General features: G+C 46.6%; 2 protein-coding genes across 4 annotated transcripts in view; both read left to right on the top strand.

The window, feature by feature from the left end:
* The window catches only part of si:ch211-180f4.1 (uncharacterized protein LOC100144405 homolog), a 14,310-nt gene extending 4,605 nt beyond the window's left edge, over nucleotides 1–9,705 (top strand). Inside the window, 6 exon segments of the mRNA XM_040151803.1 lie at nucleotides 1,219–1,341; nucleotides 1,790–2,213; nucleotides 4,522–4,651; nucleotides 5,857–6,047; nucleotides 6,260–6,418; nucleotides 6,796–9,705. Of these exon segments, the coding sequence (XP_040007737.1) occupies nucleotides 1,219–1,341; nucleotides 1,790–2,213; nucleotides 4,522–4,651; nucleotides 5,857–6,047; nucleotides 6,260–6,418; nucleotides 6,796–7,338 (1,570 nt within the window). The 3' untranslated portion in view covers nucleotides 7,339–9,705.
* A 5,401-nt stretch (nucleotides 9,706–15,106) lies between these two features.
* otud5a (OTU deubiquitinase 5a) overlaps nucleotides 15,107–16,903 on the top strand; it is a 29,543-nt gene continuing 27,746 nt past the window's right edge. For all 3 annotated transcript variants that reach the window (XM_040152121.1, XM_040152120.1, XM_040152122.1), the window contains exon 1: nucleotides 15,107–15,990. In XM_040152121.1, the coding sequence (XP_040008055.1) occupies nucleotides 15,397–15,990 (594 nt within the window). In that variant the 5' untranslated portion in view covers nucleotides 15,107–15,396. The remainder of the gene's footprint in view (nucleotides 15,991–16,903) is intronic.

Below are 16,903 nucleotides of genomic sequence, written 5' to 3'. Positions count from 1 at the left end.
GTCTCAACTAAAGGAGGAACTAGCTGCTTAGAGAAGCCAACTTAGAGACTTTGTCGCTACATTTACCGACTTTTCAGACCCCTTTATAGACTTTTCTCCACAAAAGCATCTAGCGACAAATCTAGAAAACTTTTTGGACAAACCTTAGTTACTTTCTGTAGAAGAGAGTCGCCAGTATTGACCCGTGAGCATGAGGTTGGTCTTTCCCTCCAGACAAACCTCTCTATGCGTCTCATTCAACTGACCTCACGGCAGCTGACACAGACCTGAATGAGCTTCTAACTTTCTCTCTGACTGATCATTTTACAGGTAAATACACCTGAAATCTCAGCTCAGCCGTTGTCTTTAACTCATGTGTCTGGTGATTCTGTCAGGCGACGTCTTGGTTTTAAAACCAGGATTTCAGCAGCAGAGCAGCAGCTTGGAAATGGCCTGGAAGTGACTGCTGGTTAACATGTCGTCTCAATGGGCCACGTGTCAGTCGCTGTTTCATACTTCCGTTGTCTGACAACAGAAACAGAAGAACATGTAAATGAGAAAAGCTTCATTGGGAATCCAGCGGCATTAAAACACTGTATATGTGAGCACAGAGAGCAGGACAGAAGGAAACAGGTAAATGGCTGAAACCAGTTGACACTAGGCAGAAGGCAAATTAGACGCGACGACGTCACAAATATGCTAATCAGCATCATCTGGCGACATTTAGCGACTTTTCCAGCAGGTTTTAGTTACTTTCCACTGAAAGCAGTTTTTTACAGCGGTTCCACAACAGTTTTCAGCTACGTCTTTGATTTCACACTCTGACCAAACACGGTCCAGCCAGGTACTAAGTTTTCTCCATAACCTCTGCGATGAGTGATATAAAATCATGCCCCTCTCAGTAGCCAAACTTTGTGAGTAGTGATAGGATAGTCTTTAGTCACTGTGGTATATACAAGGAGGAGATGGATCCTAGTAACAGTCCTGGCTCCCTATGTTTCCTGAGTACCTGGAACACCCCAAGTACCCCAGTAATAAGCCGTAAACAAGTGCGCAAACACATGTAGTCTGCATGGGCAGGCTTGCATGACTCCTTCAGTATCACTGGAAGAGTAAAGTGCTCGTCCAAGAAACCTGTAGTGGGTGATTCTCTGACAGTGATGTTGTGCTATATGGTGCATTATATACAGTTTCCTCAGGTTGTGTATTAGAATAAGTGACGATTTTGTTTGGATTCAGTCTGAACAACATGGAGGAGCTGCTGATGGTGGAGCGAGCAGCTTTCCACAACCTTCCAGAGATTGCCAAACTGGAGGTCTGCAACAACCCAAGACTGTCCTACATCGACCCGCAGGCCTTCAGGTGACTACTGTCAAATTTATGATTTATGAAATTTTGTGTATTTTTCTGAACACTTTTCTGTTTTACGTTTTTTTTTTTTTTTTTTTTACTAATCTTTCACAAAGTTTCCTGCAAATTTCTCACATGAAGAAAAATCTCTTTTCTTTTCATCTACCCCCCTTGTTCTCCTTCTCATCCCTCCTAATTCATCTTTTCATTTTCTTCCTTAATTCCTTTCCCTTCTGCTGCTCCTCTTCTCCTCACCTCTTCATCTTCCCCTTGTCCACGTCCACTTCTTACTCCTCCTCTTTCTCCCCTTTTTGTTATTACTCCTCATCATTCACCTCTCCCACTCGTGGCTTCATCATCTCATCCTTGTCCATTTGCTCCTCCCCCTTCCTTTTCTCTTCCTTTCCGTCCTTTCTTTTCTTTCCTTGTTTCCTTTCTCCTTCTACTCTCCCCTCCTCAGTGACCTGTCCTCCCTCCGGACTCTCCTCCTCCATAATAACCAGCTCAGCCTCCTCTCTGGAGACCTCTTCTCCTCCCTCCCCTCACTGGAAGAGGTGTCTCTTCACTCTAACCCCCTGCGATGCGACTGTCTTTCCTCCTGGGGGCCTCACCTTGGCAACCAATCACATCTCAAGCTGCTGGAGTCGTCCGTCACTCTCTGCTCCTCCCCACCTCACCTGATTGGTCGGGAGCTGCAGGAGGTGGTGGCTGTCGGATGGGGCGGGGCCAGCGCGGGCAGGGCCAACAGCTGCCTGCCTCACATCTCTCCTCACTCCTTCCCACCGGCCATGAACATCAGCGCTGGGCAGCCAATCACACTGGAGTGCTGGGCGGATGCTGACCCTGCCCCCCAGTTCTACTGGGTTACGCCCACTGGAGACAAGGTGGGTGTAATCACAAGTGTAGGTGTGTACGCTTGTATCTGTGTGTGCACAGTTGAGTGTTGGTGCATCAAAGTAGACTTCTGCATGGGCCTAAAACTAAGACCTGAACCGGCCTGTAGCTGCGTCTGAACCTGACTGGCGCTGCCGAATATGAGCCCCAAATCTGACTCAAGGCCGGAGGTCAAATTTTTGTTGTTTCATCTTCACATAAAAAGTTATGGGCTTGCTCTGGAAAGACTTTCTAACACATAAAACGTGAGTAATCTGACGACCGTAATAAACCGACACAGTAAATGTGACATGGCGGCCCAACAGCACCAAGCATAACGTTCTGTAGGTTCAGTGGCAACACACACACACTGCAGTCAACGACCAGCATGTAACACTCTAACATCCGAAAGATAATGAATGATCTGCCTTAATGGTTTATAGATCAACTTTGTCTTTTCGGAATACCAGGAAGATTAACGTTACTGCTAATTCCAAAAGACGTTTCCCGAGTGAACCTGACAGCTGTCTAAACAGTTATAATCCAGGACAGAACTTTGTACAGACGCGATCGCAAGGCTCCTTAAGTGTGGCAGTTGTGTGGGAAGAGAATCACATTCACCGTAGAAGGTTTCAACACCGTCCTCCTCTTATCAACCAGCCTGAGGCTGAAGCTTTACACAAGAAAACGCAAAACATGACACGTTGTTGGGACCCGTCGGTTTGGGGTCAGGTTCCTGAACTCTACATCACTTTACAGGTGGATGTAGAGGTGATGTAGTCAAGTGTTCTGGGTTCAGGTTGGAGGATGCTGAGAGAAACTCACTTCGTAGTGACCTCATACGAAAGGCTGAGCAAAAATTCAATGTCCAGGGTAATTTTTCTATGAGTTATTAGGAGTAATTTAACAGACAGCAAGCTTGAACAGCAACATACTGGACATCAAAGCTACTTCACAGGCAGGAACCCTGAACTAATGCATGATAACTCATAAAAGGGCAGCGCACTGATAATACACCAATTTCATACAGGAGATGAGCGAATGACCCAGATCTACTGAACATGCACTCGACCTGTGTTGGATACATTCATAAGAATATAGGCCAGATCACGGCTTCCGCTTGCCCTCGGACAGATGCGGACACGAACGTGCTTCTATTCACAGCAAAATCGGGCGTTTACATATGCAACAGGTTTCACAGATGTGCACCAGAACTCGTGATTGCGACCTCCTGACATTAAGAAGAAGCGCACCTTTGTTTGTTGTATTTCGCTGAACAACATGAACTCAAAAAAAAAAAGAAAACAGTGTGTGGAACCGCTCAACAAGAACGAGCATCCAGTTTACCTGTCTGGCACATGTGCAGTCAGCGCGCTCGCAACGTGGTCAGTCCACACGAACTTAAATTTTAGGCTGCACGCAGACGTCCACACGGGGTCCACTTGGACCGTCGGGGGACTTGCGGACATGGAAACCATGAATTGTTTCTGATCCTGAACATATCAATAAAATGTTCAGAGACAACGTGTTTGTTTTCCTCCAAAACGTCTGATCCTGCAGCACAACATCCACCTGTGGCGACTCCAGGATCATTAAACTGGTTTTTGGTTCTGTCAGACTCTCACAGCACCTGGCTCCGGTTCGGGAAAGATCCTGGTCTGGTCTAAGACAGAAAAAGTTCAGTGACTTCAGACACAACCTGTTTATTGATACTGAACCAAAACCACCATCTTTCTCGAACCTGAACCAAAGAGCTGCTATTGTCCAAACCACAGACGGGACTCTGGATGTGGACCTGGTCTCTGGTGTGACAGTCGTCCATCCAAGCCGACCACCTCCAGGAGACTCTGCTGCTGTTGATAAATATGTCTCTTCATTAATTAAAGAAACAAACAACAGTTGTCTCTAAACATAATCCAGGCAGAGATTACGTTACCACCACAACGTAACTGGGAAACACTTTAGTAGTTTATGAATGTAATTTGTTTGAGACAGTGTTTTTCTTCAGGGTCTGTCTGAGAGGACGTTCCTGCCTTTTCAATGCCAGGATCTGAGCGCTTATTGCACAGGCCCTTGCTTTGCTACAAAAGTAGGGCCCATAAAATCCCTCAAAACCTATTTTAAAAAAGGTAATAACATGTTCACTGTATGGATTACCTTCTGTTAAGTTTCTCATATTTAATATTGCAACGTGAAGCGTGAGTTTTATTCTTAAAATATTCAATAAAACTGTTTTGTCCAATTAAGAAGATAAAGTAGTCACAAACCTAAGTATCTAATAATATTATAACCATACACATCTTTTCCTTACCTGGTCAGGTGAGCTCAGAGGCAGTGGCTGCACCAATCATATCAGAGGAGGGGCGTGGCCTGAGCAGGAAGAAGAAGAAGCATCGTGTGTCGGACCCTGGAGCATTGGTGATCGAACACGCCGAGCCATCAGATGCAGGTCAGTCTGGTTCACGTCCAGCCTGCAGGGGGAGGCGGCTGGGCTCAAAGACCAGTTCCAGGTCTAAAGTCTCCAGCTGTGGAAATAATCCACAGTTTTGATCAAAGTCAAACCAGAGTTAAAATAAAAGATACTGCACGTTTAACTAAATTTTACCAATCTGGGAATGAAGACGGAGTTTGTGAAACAAGTCCAACTCCTCCAATGGAGACCACAGAGGATCTTGGCAGTCTAGACGAGGATAAATCAGATCCATAACACCAGCTCATGGGGCACGTACCAAACAACAACACTATCCTGCTCAGTATTGAACCTGCCTGACAACTTCAGAAAATACAGGCTTCATCTCCAAGACCTAATTCTGACAAGTTTCAACTAGCTCTTCTTTTAGCACCAAACAAGTGCCGGATGTCTGCTCTCCTCTTGCTCATGTTGACTCTGTGAATGAAACATTTGAACTAATACAAATACTCAGCCTTCAGCACACGTGGATTTTAGTATTGCTCAATTACCCAACCAGGTGAAACTCCTGAATTCCTGAGTGAAAACAAAGGAGCTGCCTCATATCAAAAAGGCAAAAGACTAAACCGCCACAGCCACACAAAAGACTATTAAAATAATAAACTCTATACTGGTGTCAAAACATATGTGAACAACAACCAGTCCTCCAGTGTTAACATAACGTTGCTAACATTAGATAGTATGTGACATTTTATACTGGTAATGAAATGCCAAGCCAACATGGGAAATGAAAGGGCGCTGTCAGCTGGCTAACACTAGTTAGCTAATGTTTGGTAAGGCAAACGTTAGCTTTAGCTAGCTAATGTTAGTTAGCAAAAGTGTAACTTAAGGCAAAAGTTAGTAACTAGCTAGCGTTAGCACTAATCCGTAGACACTTGACACTTACTCATGTAATGATGTAGTAACGACTCGTGGGTCGTCACTGCTGCTGTAATCCCATCACAAAATGGCCTCTAGTGTTTTTTGCTCCTGTTTTTATGAGAACCTTTAATATCTGCCAAAAAAAATCCAATCCCACATTTGCCTTTAAATATACAACCCAGTTTACATCAAGGTGGCTGATGGAAACGTGCTCTGATTCACATATTGTTGGGCCAAAATTTCAGGCGCACACTCAGAACTTGTGCATCGTTTTAATTAAAACAACCTCTCTGTTTGTGTCTGTCTGTCACGCTCTCTCTCAGGTGTTTACACCTGTGTAGCGTGGAACGTGGAGGGAGCAGACACAAAGAGTGTCTCGGTGTTTGTGGACTCTCAGGGGTTTCTGGGCTGGTGGTCGGGCGGGGGAACCAGGCAGGATGGTGACCCCAGCAGAGAGCAGCCGTGGCTGGGGAGCTCGTACAGCCCTGCAGCCTCTCTGGTGGTGCTGGCTAAGGTATCTGCTTTGTCTTTAATATTCCTACTTTTAGCATCAGTCTTTTTATGTGCATTATTCATCTTTTGTTAAGGACATAGTATTGTATCTTTTTATAGGCATTGTGCTATAAAATACAATTTTTTATTATTGCTATTGTCAAAATACTGGTTCAGACTCATTTCTAATCCTTACAACAGTGTAGATTTACCTGTTTCCCGTTTCCTATGCAGGTGGTTCACGCCCAGTCAGTGGTGTTGGAGTGGAAGTTGTATCCCAGTGGAGCAGCTTTGTCTTTGGGTCCGAACCAGCAGGACGCCCCCCTCCCTCTGCCCCGGTGGACCAGTGCCACCCTGCACATTGACAACCCTCAGATCAGCTACACCGCCAAGGTGAACACATCCACCCTCTCTGCACCTGTCTACATGTAAACTAATGCTCTCTCTGCGCACGTCTCTGTGTATGTGGTTAGTTCACATGTCTGTAATAACAGTGGGACAGTTGAGTGTCTTAACTGAAGTTTAAATGAAATTAAGTTTAAATGAACTTAGGTTTAAATGAACTTAGGTTTAAATTAACTTAAGTTTAACTTAAATTAACTTAAGTTTAAATTAACTTAAGTTTAACTTAAATGAACTGAAGTTTAAATGAACTTAAGTTTAAATGAACTTAGGTTTAAATGAACTTAACTTAAGTTTAACTTAAATGAACTGAAGTTTAAATGAACTTCTTTAACTCAACTCAATAATGTGTTTCTGTCTCTCTCCAGGTCCCAGTAGATGTTCAAGAGTATAATCTTACTCACCTCCTTCCTGCCACAGAGTACCGCGTCTGCCTCACCGTCTCCTCCTCTCCTCCCTCCCCCACCTCCTCTCCCAGCTCCTCCCCCGACCCCATCTCTCCCCTCTCCTCCCCTTCCTCCCCCTCCTCTCCTGTCCACACCTCCTGTCTGAATGTCACCACTAAGGAGGCAGGTTTCTCGGTGGAGCTGGTGGCATCGCGGCGCAGCAGCGTGGCGCTGGCGGCCGTCATGGGCTCCATGTTCGCTCTGTCCATCATGGCTCTGCTGGTGGTCTACATGGGCCGCCGTGTGCAGCAGCACAAGTCCTGCGGCCACTCGCTGAAGAAGTACATGCAGCACGCCACATCCATCCCTCTGAACGAGCTGTACCCGCCTCTCATCACGCTGTGGGAGAGCGAGGCGGAGAAGGACAAAGACGACAAGGAGGAGGAAGAGGTGAGGGCGGGAGGAGAGAGGGAGGAGGAGGCAGGGGGGAGTCAGATCGACACGACGAAGACGTACATGTGGTAGCCGGAGGAGGGGGGAGGTTTTAAGCCACAGAAAGACAGACATTCAAGGGGGGGTTTATGGAGGAACGAGGAAGGAAAGAAGAGAAACTGGATGGATGGAAGCAAAGAGGGAGGTCATGTGACTCCGCGAAGAGCCTGACAGTCAAACGGAAGGGTAAAATTATATCTACGTGACCATAACAAACACATCTGGCCACTGAGAAAGAGAGGGAGGAGATAACTGATGGAAAGAGATTAAATGACTGAACAACAGGAGGATAAAAACAGCCCGAAACACGAAACGTCACCCATCAAATTCCCCCTCAAAGGACCATTCTGGTCTTTTTTCGTTAGCCCATTAATTGCAAATCCTGCGTCCATCACATTCCTGCTGATCATTTTGCAAATCATCCACCAGTTTTCAGAGTGATCTCCTTCCTTCCAGGCGGCCGTCGGTGTCACTGCATTCCTGTGAAAGTTAATCTGCAGAGGGATCGTCTGTTAAGATCAGAGATTAGTTCATTTTATTCACCGTCAAAGTTTGTTCTCGTCATGTGCTGACTGGGCCTAGAGCAGCTGTTGGTGAGTTCACAGTCACTTTATTCCTCACGTTCATTTAAAAGCAGCAAATGGCCGGGAAGCAGCAAACAGAGAAGCAAACAATGCAGGTTTGCCCACGTTTTATGAGGAAGGAAACAGGAATCACAAAATAGGGCAAATAGGGCATAAACTCCTCAGGGAGCTTTAATTTTATTTTACCTTCACCTTACTTAAAAGTACCAAGGAGTTAAAAGATCAAAAGACAACTGTCTCCCCGATGGCTGAGAGATCTGTGAGTAGTTGAAATCAGACCATAAAATTGGTCTTAAAGTAAACAGGTTTTGTGCTTAATGGGCTAAAATATTTAAAACAAAAACACCAGTGTGTTTCTGTCCTTTGTTCTTTTCATCACTTCAAGCTTCCCGCGAACTTTCCTCAGAGCTTCGGATATTACTCCGTCGAACCCCGGCAGCCGGACGTCCTGGGGAGAGATCAGACGGTCGATGGATTTGTTTTCCCTCAGAAGTGTTTCTCAAACTGAAGGTTGGGGGCCTGTAATTTTGGCCGTCAGCTGGTTTAAACAGGATGATTCTTTCTCCAGTAGCTTCTGAGGAGACTTTTCAGAGCAGGTGAATTGTAGACCTGTGAGTGCCGGTGTTTTCTACTTTCAGATTCCATCTCCTTCCTCTCTTTCTCGTTTCCTTCCTGTCACTTCCTCCTCTGTCCTCTTCGCCCCGTCTCCTCTCTCTCAAGCACACTGACAGTAGCTGTACTGTAAAACAAATCTGATTATTGTAATTTAGTTCATCTGATGAACACGAATGCAGCACTGACACTCAGCACAGCCAGCCATGTGGAATATCTCACTTTAAACGTTCTCAGATCTGCACTTAAAGGTCCCGTATTCAAATCTAGTTTTTCTGGACAGAAGCTTTACGCATTGCAAAAGTATTTAAGAAAAAAATGTTGAAATATTAAACTTTCATTTGACATGTGGGCAGAAGACAGGGATGTCCACTCCCTCCCTATTATCTTGGAACCGTTTGCTGCAGCTCAAACATCCAAACTGCAAACCTCCAACATAGACGTGTGACTGTTAGGCTGACTGACTAAACTGTTTAGTTAAGAACCAAATATCGTCCTTTTGACAAACAGCCTTTAAATCCTTAAGCCGTGGCTTCAGTGTCACTTATTTCTTTTCTTATTTATGACTTGTGTCTTATTGTCCTTATAATGAGATTAACAACCATCCTAAATATTTTACTCAGCACAAGTAAACGGAGGAAAGACACGATATGTCTTTGTTGCATACATCAAACTATATGCAGATGACATTATTTAAAAAGTTTGTGTTATTCGTATGAAATCTTCAAATCTGCAGGAATAACTACCAACAGTCTGATTTCTTTATTAGGTGTAAATATAGAAACAGGGATGAAATCACAGGAAACCAAACTCTGCGAGACGTTCTGCTGCCGGTGGACGAGGTTCCTCAGAGAAACCAGAGAACGAGGAGAATTTAGCTCCACGCTGACGAGAGCAGACAGAGGAGGCGATCGTAGGCTGTGGATCACATCAGCGTCAGATTTATTCTGGTCATTTGTTCCTACCAAATGTTCAGATGCAAAATAATCGACTAAAACTACTCTTCATCATAAGTCGTATTCTTCTTCTTCTTCGTCTCCTTATTGGTTTTATGCGTATTATTATTCTCCTCGGCTCCGTTTCTGTGCTGCTGTCATCTAGGATCTTCTGACATTTATGAAATGTTTTAGGTCAAAACAGATTTGATGAATGCTTTTTGTTCTTAGAGCCCCCAACATGATTTGTGTCCGATGTGGTTTTACCTTAAAAATCTATAAACATGAACATGCAAATATGTTTCATTTCAACAGTTTATCTACTGTACACAAGATGTCTCCTACGTTACTGAAAGTCCGTTCTCTGTGTGTGTTCAATGCCGGCTTCAAGTTTCCACGTCACACTAGGATTGGCTCCAAACTCGTTGTGAAGTCAGAAATCCTGCTGGCAGGTACAGTACAGGCCTTAAACTCAGGCTCAAGGTGAGCTCAGAGAAACCTTGCCCTTCGACAGATGAATTAAAGAGCAGAATTCACATATCAAACTCGGAACTAGTTTGTGGCCTTCAGTCTGCACGTTGGTTCACTTTGAGTGCGGCTTTCTGTCTGAATACGGGACCTTTAGTCCTCCAGAGACGTCACTCGACTCGACACGCTGTCTCCGTCAGCGCAGCATGAATGCGTTAATATTATTATATTTAGTTCTGTTTGTTCCTCATTAGGACTGTGCACAGGGGTTGTCATGGCGACAGTCACAAGCCATGCGTCAGGGTGGATTCTGTCGCATCCAGCTTTATCGACACCCTCTTCGCGGACACTAACGGCTTCCGTTCTAGTCGCTGACTGTTTTGATCCTGTGACACTGAGCTCTGTGGGTTTGTCCAGTTTTTAGCCGTTCATGACGTTGCACCGGGGGGCGGGTGGTGCTGCATGCCTTTGCACTCATATTTAGGACTGTTTGTATAAAAACCACGTCTGTGTGACAACCTGCAAACTGCTGGAGTTTGGTCCAGTCAGTCAGTGAATCAGTTCACGCTGAGCAGAAACACGCTGCTTCCACCAAAGACACAGGACAGACCTCGTCTCCTAGTTACGCACGATGACGTAAAAAACAAACAAAAACAGCAACAAAAACATTTCAAGTGAGCGAACTACAAATTCCCATCAAACGTCTCCTTGTGTCGTCTGTAATAACGGTAGTACACTGTGACAAAATTTTATTTAAAATCACTTTTAGTTTCCTTTGTAGACCTGATTCTCTCTGAGAGATGATGTTGTGTTTGAGAACGATGAGAACTTTTGTCAACTGATGTTCAGTTCCAGCTTTTGTTTTTTTTTTTTGTTTTTTTTCTTTTTAGGGAGAACATTAACTGTAAATTAAAATATAGATTTCCTTTTTTTTTTTTTTTTGACCCGGGGTGCACACAGCCCCCAACAACCTTCACCAGCGAGGAAGGGCAGGACGTATGTAGCCTGCGAGGCAGGACCCAGGGCTTAAAGCGCCGCTTGCGCTCGTGAAGCGGACCGCTCTGAGCCAGCTTTAATAACTGAAGGCGACTCCGATTTGTATCAGCTCAGATCTTCTCTCATCTGGATTTTGGCAGCTGGACAGTCGTAACTGTGAGAGACAGATCTTGGAGTGAGATCCGAGTCTCAGAACTAGGAGGGTTTTTTTCAGAAGTTTGAGATAGTTTTTCGCATTTTTACGAGACATTTATCTCATAATTACAAGAAAACTGGCTAATAATTATTAGATGTTTTCTTGTGCTGCGTTCGAGTCGTAACAGAGTTACCGTAATTCCCAGTTTCCCATTGGTAAAGAGCGTTCACGTCCGCATCCAAGACGTAATCACGTCCGGGCAAGTCGAATATCTCTGAAAGCCCCGATAGAGCCGATCTGGCGCTAAAAAGTGCGGAAGTGCCGCCAGAGTCTGTTGTTATAGTAACGTGCTGTACTGAACAAGCACGGTATTTTTAACCCTCAAACATCCGACTCTGCAACACAACAACCGTCACTCAACGTTATTCCACTTGGTTCCGGTTACGCTCCTGTACAGTCGCGTTAATCGTGCTTTTAAGGACTCGCTTGCTAGGTCGTAGGACCCTCTTTGAATAAATGTGACTGACGTTTGCGTCTTTATTCTGTGTTGTCAGCGTTTCTTGATGAAGTCAGCTGGAATCTGCAGTCGTGAGCGAGAAGCACGAGAAGAGTCACGGCCGCCGTCCTGAGTCGTCCGACGACGCGAACGCTCGCGAGTCGTAAACGCCAGAATCTTTCCCGTCATTACCTTAGCTCCCACGTGACCTGAACGCAGCATTAGCATTACGAGATGCTAATTCATAACGATGAGATGAAGTCTCTCGTTAGGTTAGGAAATATCTCAACAATCCGTCAAGTTATTTTTCCAGCGTCTCAGATTTTCTGTTTTTCCATCACAGTGACACTTGGACAGGCCAAACAAGACGTTTGAAGACCTTCGCCCATCTGCATTTTTGACTATTTTATTGATCAAACTCGTAACTGATTAATCTGAAAAAAAAGAACGAACCGATAACGACGGTGACGGTTACTACTCCACCGTAACCGTTACGGTGGAGTAGTAACCGTTACCGTCTTTGGTCCCACGACACAAAGTCCGACTTACACGGCCGGACAGAACCGCAATGGGCTGTTGGAGCCAGGAAAAACAGAACGTGACCGGAAACTATGTGGATGTGGAATCAGTTACCTCAGCAGTGTAGAGTCTTTATGAATATCAGCCCCTGATTCTGAGTCATAGACTTTCCCAAAGGCATCTCACCCGTTGATACTGTCTCTTCCAACAGTTTGGGATTTTGACTCCACAGTTTGCAGGTTCGTCGTCCAGACTTTTAGCCAAAAATTCCCTCGACTGTCTGTCAACAAAAACACTTCAGGAACCAACACCCAAAGGAAGCTCTGGGCATTTTAAAGAATATCTACTGTATATAGGGACAGGGTTTACTGTTATAAAGACGTTTCTTTGGTTCCGTGGTTGCAGCTACACCGAACTGCATCTCTCTGGGTTCTGGACAGTCGGTCGCACAAAACGAGACATTTGAAGACGTCACCTTGGACTCTGGGAATTTAAAATGGGCGTAAATGTGGCGATGAATAGAATTCAAATCTAAATCAGCTACAAAAATTCATCGACTTGTTTAATTGTTCAAGGTTTTTTTTGCATGTGCGGCTTTTAGTTTTGTTTTCAGCTAAAAAGCTTAAAGACACAGATCTTCAGCCTCTGATTCTGGAACTCTGGAATTTTCTGGAAGACCAGAGAATGTGTCTGAAAGCTCCAGAAAGACCACTCCGACACGCTCTGCGGGTGGATCTTAACGACCGACTACTGATCTGAGTCCCCGGGGTTTGCACGGTCATCCTGGGGCTGAAACTTCAGAGGACGGAGCGGCGGCGCCCTCCGGTGTCGGTCACCGTCAACGACCACAAACAACGAGGCATCCCGCCGCCCTTGTCACGTCACTTGACAGTAATATGCAGGGTATTTTGTATAAAGTGTATCGCTCTATATTTGAAGACAACTATTGCTTATATTATTATTATTATTATTATTATTATTATCATTGTTATCAATCAACACTGAGCACCTACTGTAACTAAAGATGTGTGTGTGTGTGGGGGGGTAAATACACACTTTGTCACTCCACCGCCTGCTGTGTGATTACTAACTCATGCTTGTAATTTCCGATGATATCCAAGGGTGCGGCTTTCGGACTCCTACGTTACCGGTTCATTGCAGGGTAAAAAGGGTTGACCCCTCAAGTGGACTGAGTTCCGGTGGAACCGTGGCAGGTGGAGGCAGCTGAAGCGTCTGAGGCCAAACCAGATGCCGGTACCGAGGGCAGAGCCAAGTGTCCGCAGCAGCGTCAGTTCACATGTAATTAGTTCCAGGTTGTTTTTCAGATAATCAGTAAACTTGCTTCTGCAACAGAAACCTGACGTCCTGCCCACAGGCATGCTGGGACATGGAGTCCCCCCCCCAGTGTTCTCATCATTATGAAAGCCACAGGTTTGTTTAGTTTGAAAACGCATCCAATTTAAGAAAAAGCCCGATTCACAAACGTTTTGACGTGTCTGTGGTCTGCACCTTCGACTTTTAATCTGTTATTTCATAAATACGTTTAGTGCAGAAGATAAGGAAACGTCCCCGGTTGAGGCTCTCGTTGTTTTCGTTTCTGAACGTACGAACCACAGTAGATCGTTTGCAACGGGCTCATACAGAAACCGCACTGCTGATTCCCGGAAAAGCTTCCCTCCATGTTTCTGAACCATCGGCTCTGACCGGCTCTCCGGAGGCCAGGAGACCGGCTGACGTCCGACTGTAGCCGGCCGTGGACAGTAGGAGCCGGGATACCCCTCGGTCACGGTCACGTCCGAAGTAAAAAGGTGTCTATAGCTGATCCTGATGTGCACACCTGGAGGTGGAGGTCAACAGGGTCAACACTGGCGTGGTTCAGAGAGAACTTCTCCCTTTGTCCCACGGTGAGACGGTGTCTCCTCAGTTTGTGTGAAGACTGAAAACAGCTGGGCCAGCAGGTGCTGTCCCACCTGCACACAGCCGACCAATCAAAACCCTTGGTTTCTATTCCGGGAACAAGGTGTCAGTCCAAAGAAAAGATTATTTCATGTTTTTAACAGAACGACATGACCGAAATGATTTTATTAAAATGATGACAAATCAATTTTATGTGTCTTTATGTCTCACACACACACACACACACACACACACACACACACACACACACACTCACACACACACACAGATACTGTACATATAGAGACAGAGACAGATCGATTGCATGTATATACATCATATATTCACTGAAATAAGATTAACGGGGGAATGTCGGACACAATTTAAGCAATTTAGCATAAAAAGTAGAGAGTTGAGAAACGTTGCCTCGCGGCTTTGCATTTATTTAACTCTTCGTCCACCGGGCAGTCAGTTGAGCTACTTCATTTATTTTACAGCAGACACCTGACAAGGTGCGACAAGTGTCACGTAGAGCACACGTCGTGGATTTACAACAATCCGATATGAGACAACAAAACCAGACCAGTTGAACAGTTGGAGCGCTGTCCCGACCCGAGGGTTGATCTTGTACAGGGTTCCAGGCCCGGATGCATAAAAAAGTGCACCTGGACAAATCAGAGGGGACCCGGTCTGAGACAAGAGAGGGAGGTTCCCGACGTTTCTGTGCTTGTCTTGGATTTCGTGAGGTCGTTTAGGGACGTGCGGCGGAAATTGGGACACGTTTGTTCTGTTTTATACAACAGTTTTATACCTGTTGTTAGCAGGAGCAGATACAAATAAAAGCACACGTTAAGAGAAAGAAACTAAAGCTGACCAGAAAAACCGGAATTGATTGTTTCCACATTCCGATAAACAGACACAAAGTACGAGATACAGGACGATATCCTCATCCCCCAAAATGATCCCTCACATAAAATACAATGTTGAATCACATGAAAAAAGACATTTCAGTATTAAAGACACGTTAAAAATAGAAAGAATAAATGACCGATGCTCGTTCTCAAAAGGCTTAAACTGGGAGAAGGAGAAAGAAAACGTCGAATATCTGTAAAATCATAAAAACGATCCGGCTTCGATCAACGTGCTGACGTAATGACTGCCGTCGCCACCAGGAAGTGACGTCGCGGCCTCCGTCAGACTGTTGATGTTGTGGACTGGTCGGCTGGAGAAGGGGAAGACGGAGACGCGTTTTGTTTTTGTTCAACTAAACCGTCGAAAAGGAGCCGAGTCGTCGCTTCCGTCGCCCGTTTCGGTTCGTTAAGAGCCTTAGCTCGGTGATTAGGGCCGAAGGGCCGGGCCGGAGGGCGAACACACCGAAACATTTGATCTAGAAAGGGAGGACTCGTCACCCTCTGACCCCCTCCCTGCCTCCCTCACACGCTCACCACCATGACGATTCTCCCGAAGAAGAAGCCCAGCTCCGGGGTCGGCGTCTCGGACCACGCCGATGACAGCGACCGTCGCAGCGGCTCCGACCCGCACCAGCACCCGCACCCGCACCCGCACGCGGGGCGGACCGGAGCTCGGCCGAGGGCTTCACCTCCGCCGTGGTCCTACCAGCCCGCTCCGCCCTCCGCCAGGGACGACAGGCGGAGCATCGAGGCGAGCTCCCGTCCGCAGCAGGCCTCTCCGCCTCCCGTCGGCTCCGTGTCCCCGGTAGGGCCAGGAGACGGTCGGGACAGCAGCGGCGGGATGGTGGCCGGCTCCCGCGGGGAGCTCGTCGTGTCGGCCGGCGTCGTCGGATGCGGCGGAGGCATCGGTAGCTGCTGCTCCGGGCCCGGACTTAGCAAGAGACGGCGGCAGGCAGGCACCTGCTCCGGCGGGGTGGTGGCGGCTTTGGCCGGCGGAGGCCAGCCCGGGGTGACCGGACCGGGAGGAGTGGGCTCCAGCCAGGAAACGGAGGAGGGAGCCGGGAACAACAGCGAGGACGAATATGAGAACGCCGCGCGGCTGCAGTCCATGGACCCGGCTACCGTGGAGCAGGTAGGAAGCTAGCGCCAGCTAAGAAAACAGCTAGAGGCTAGAGCCAATGCTAATGCTACCGTGGTTACACAGGTGGGATCCACAGCGAACGGTCAACGCCGAGTTTAGCGTTTAAGCGCGACGTGACCGGCGAGAACGAGCAGCGACACACGGAATGTCCGGATGGGTTTTCAGAACCAAAACAAACAAACAAACAAACGGCGAATTACACACACACACACGGCATTTTTCCGTTTTACGTCCGTGTGTGTGTTCAGGAGTAACACGATGTACAACTACGTGTACTTGTGCATGTACGATCCTTAAAATCATACACGGGTTCACCTCGAGCACAGACCAGGTCGTCGGCTCGACCGCCTCTCGTTAACCTGCGGGTAACCATAGCAACAGGGCTGATGCCGGACTGACTACGGACGCTCGGGATCTAAACACGACTGACCTTCGCTCCTCTGGTCAGTGGGCAGAATGGACCTGTAGGTGTCCACACGGGGACCGTACCCGCGTGACCAGGTGTATAACTCGGAACATTAAGTCACCGATAACTCAGTTTCAGTTCAAGTCGTAAAGAGGTAGAATGGCGTTTCCTAAAGGAGTCTACAATACAAACCGTGTCCACGTCAAATCCGGTTTTCTGGTCGTCTGTCAGGTGTGTTATCATCACATATTCACTGCGTTCCCCTCAAGCACAGACCAGGTCGACGGCTCGACCGCCTCTCATTAACCTGCAGGTAACCATAGCAACGGGACTGATGCTCCAGCTCCCCCGCTGTGAGATTTTGCTGCTCACATTAAACTGAACATCTCTGGGGGTTTTTGCTAAGAACAGATGACGTCACCGAGGACTCCGGGAACCAGGGCTGGACATTTTCACACTTTTCTTGTCTTTTAAAGAAAAAACTGTCTTTTAATCTAG

This window comes from Xiphias gladius, chromosome 18, assembly GCF_016859285.1.
Source record: "Xiphias gladius isolate SHS-SW01 ecotype Sanya breed wild chromosome 18, ASM1685928v1, whole genome shotgun sequence".
Taxonomy (NCBI): domain Eukaryota; kingdom Metazoa; phylum Chordata; class Actinopteri; order Istiophoriformes; family Xiphiidae; genus Xiphias; species Xiphias gladius.
Note: the sequence above shows the minus strand (reverse complement) of the source record. Positions and strands in the feature narration are given on the sequence as shown.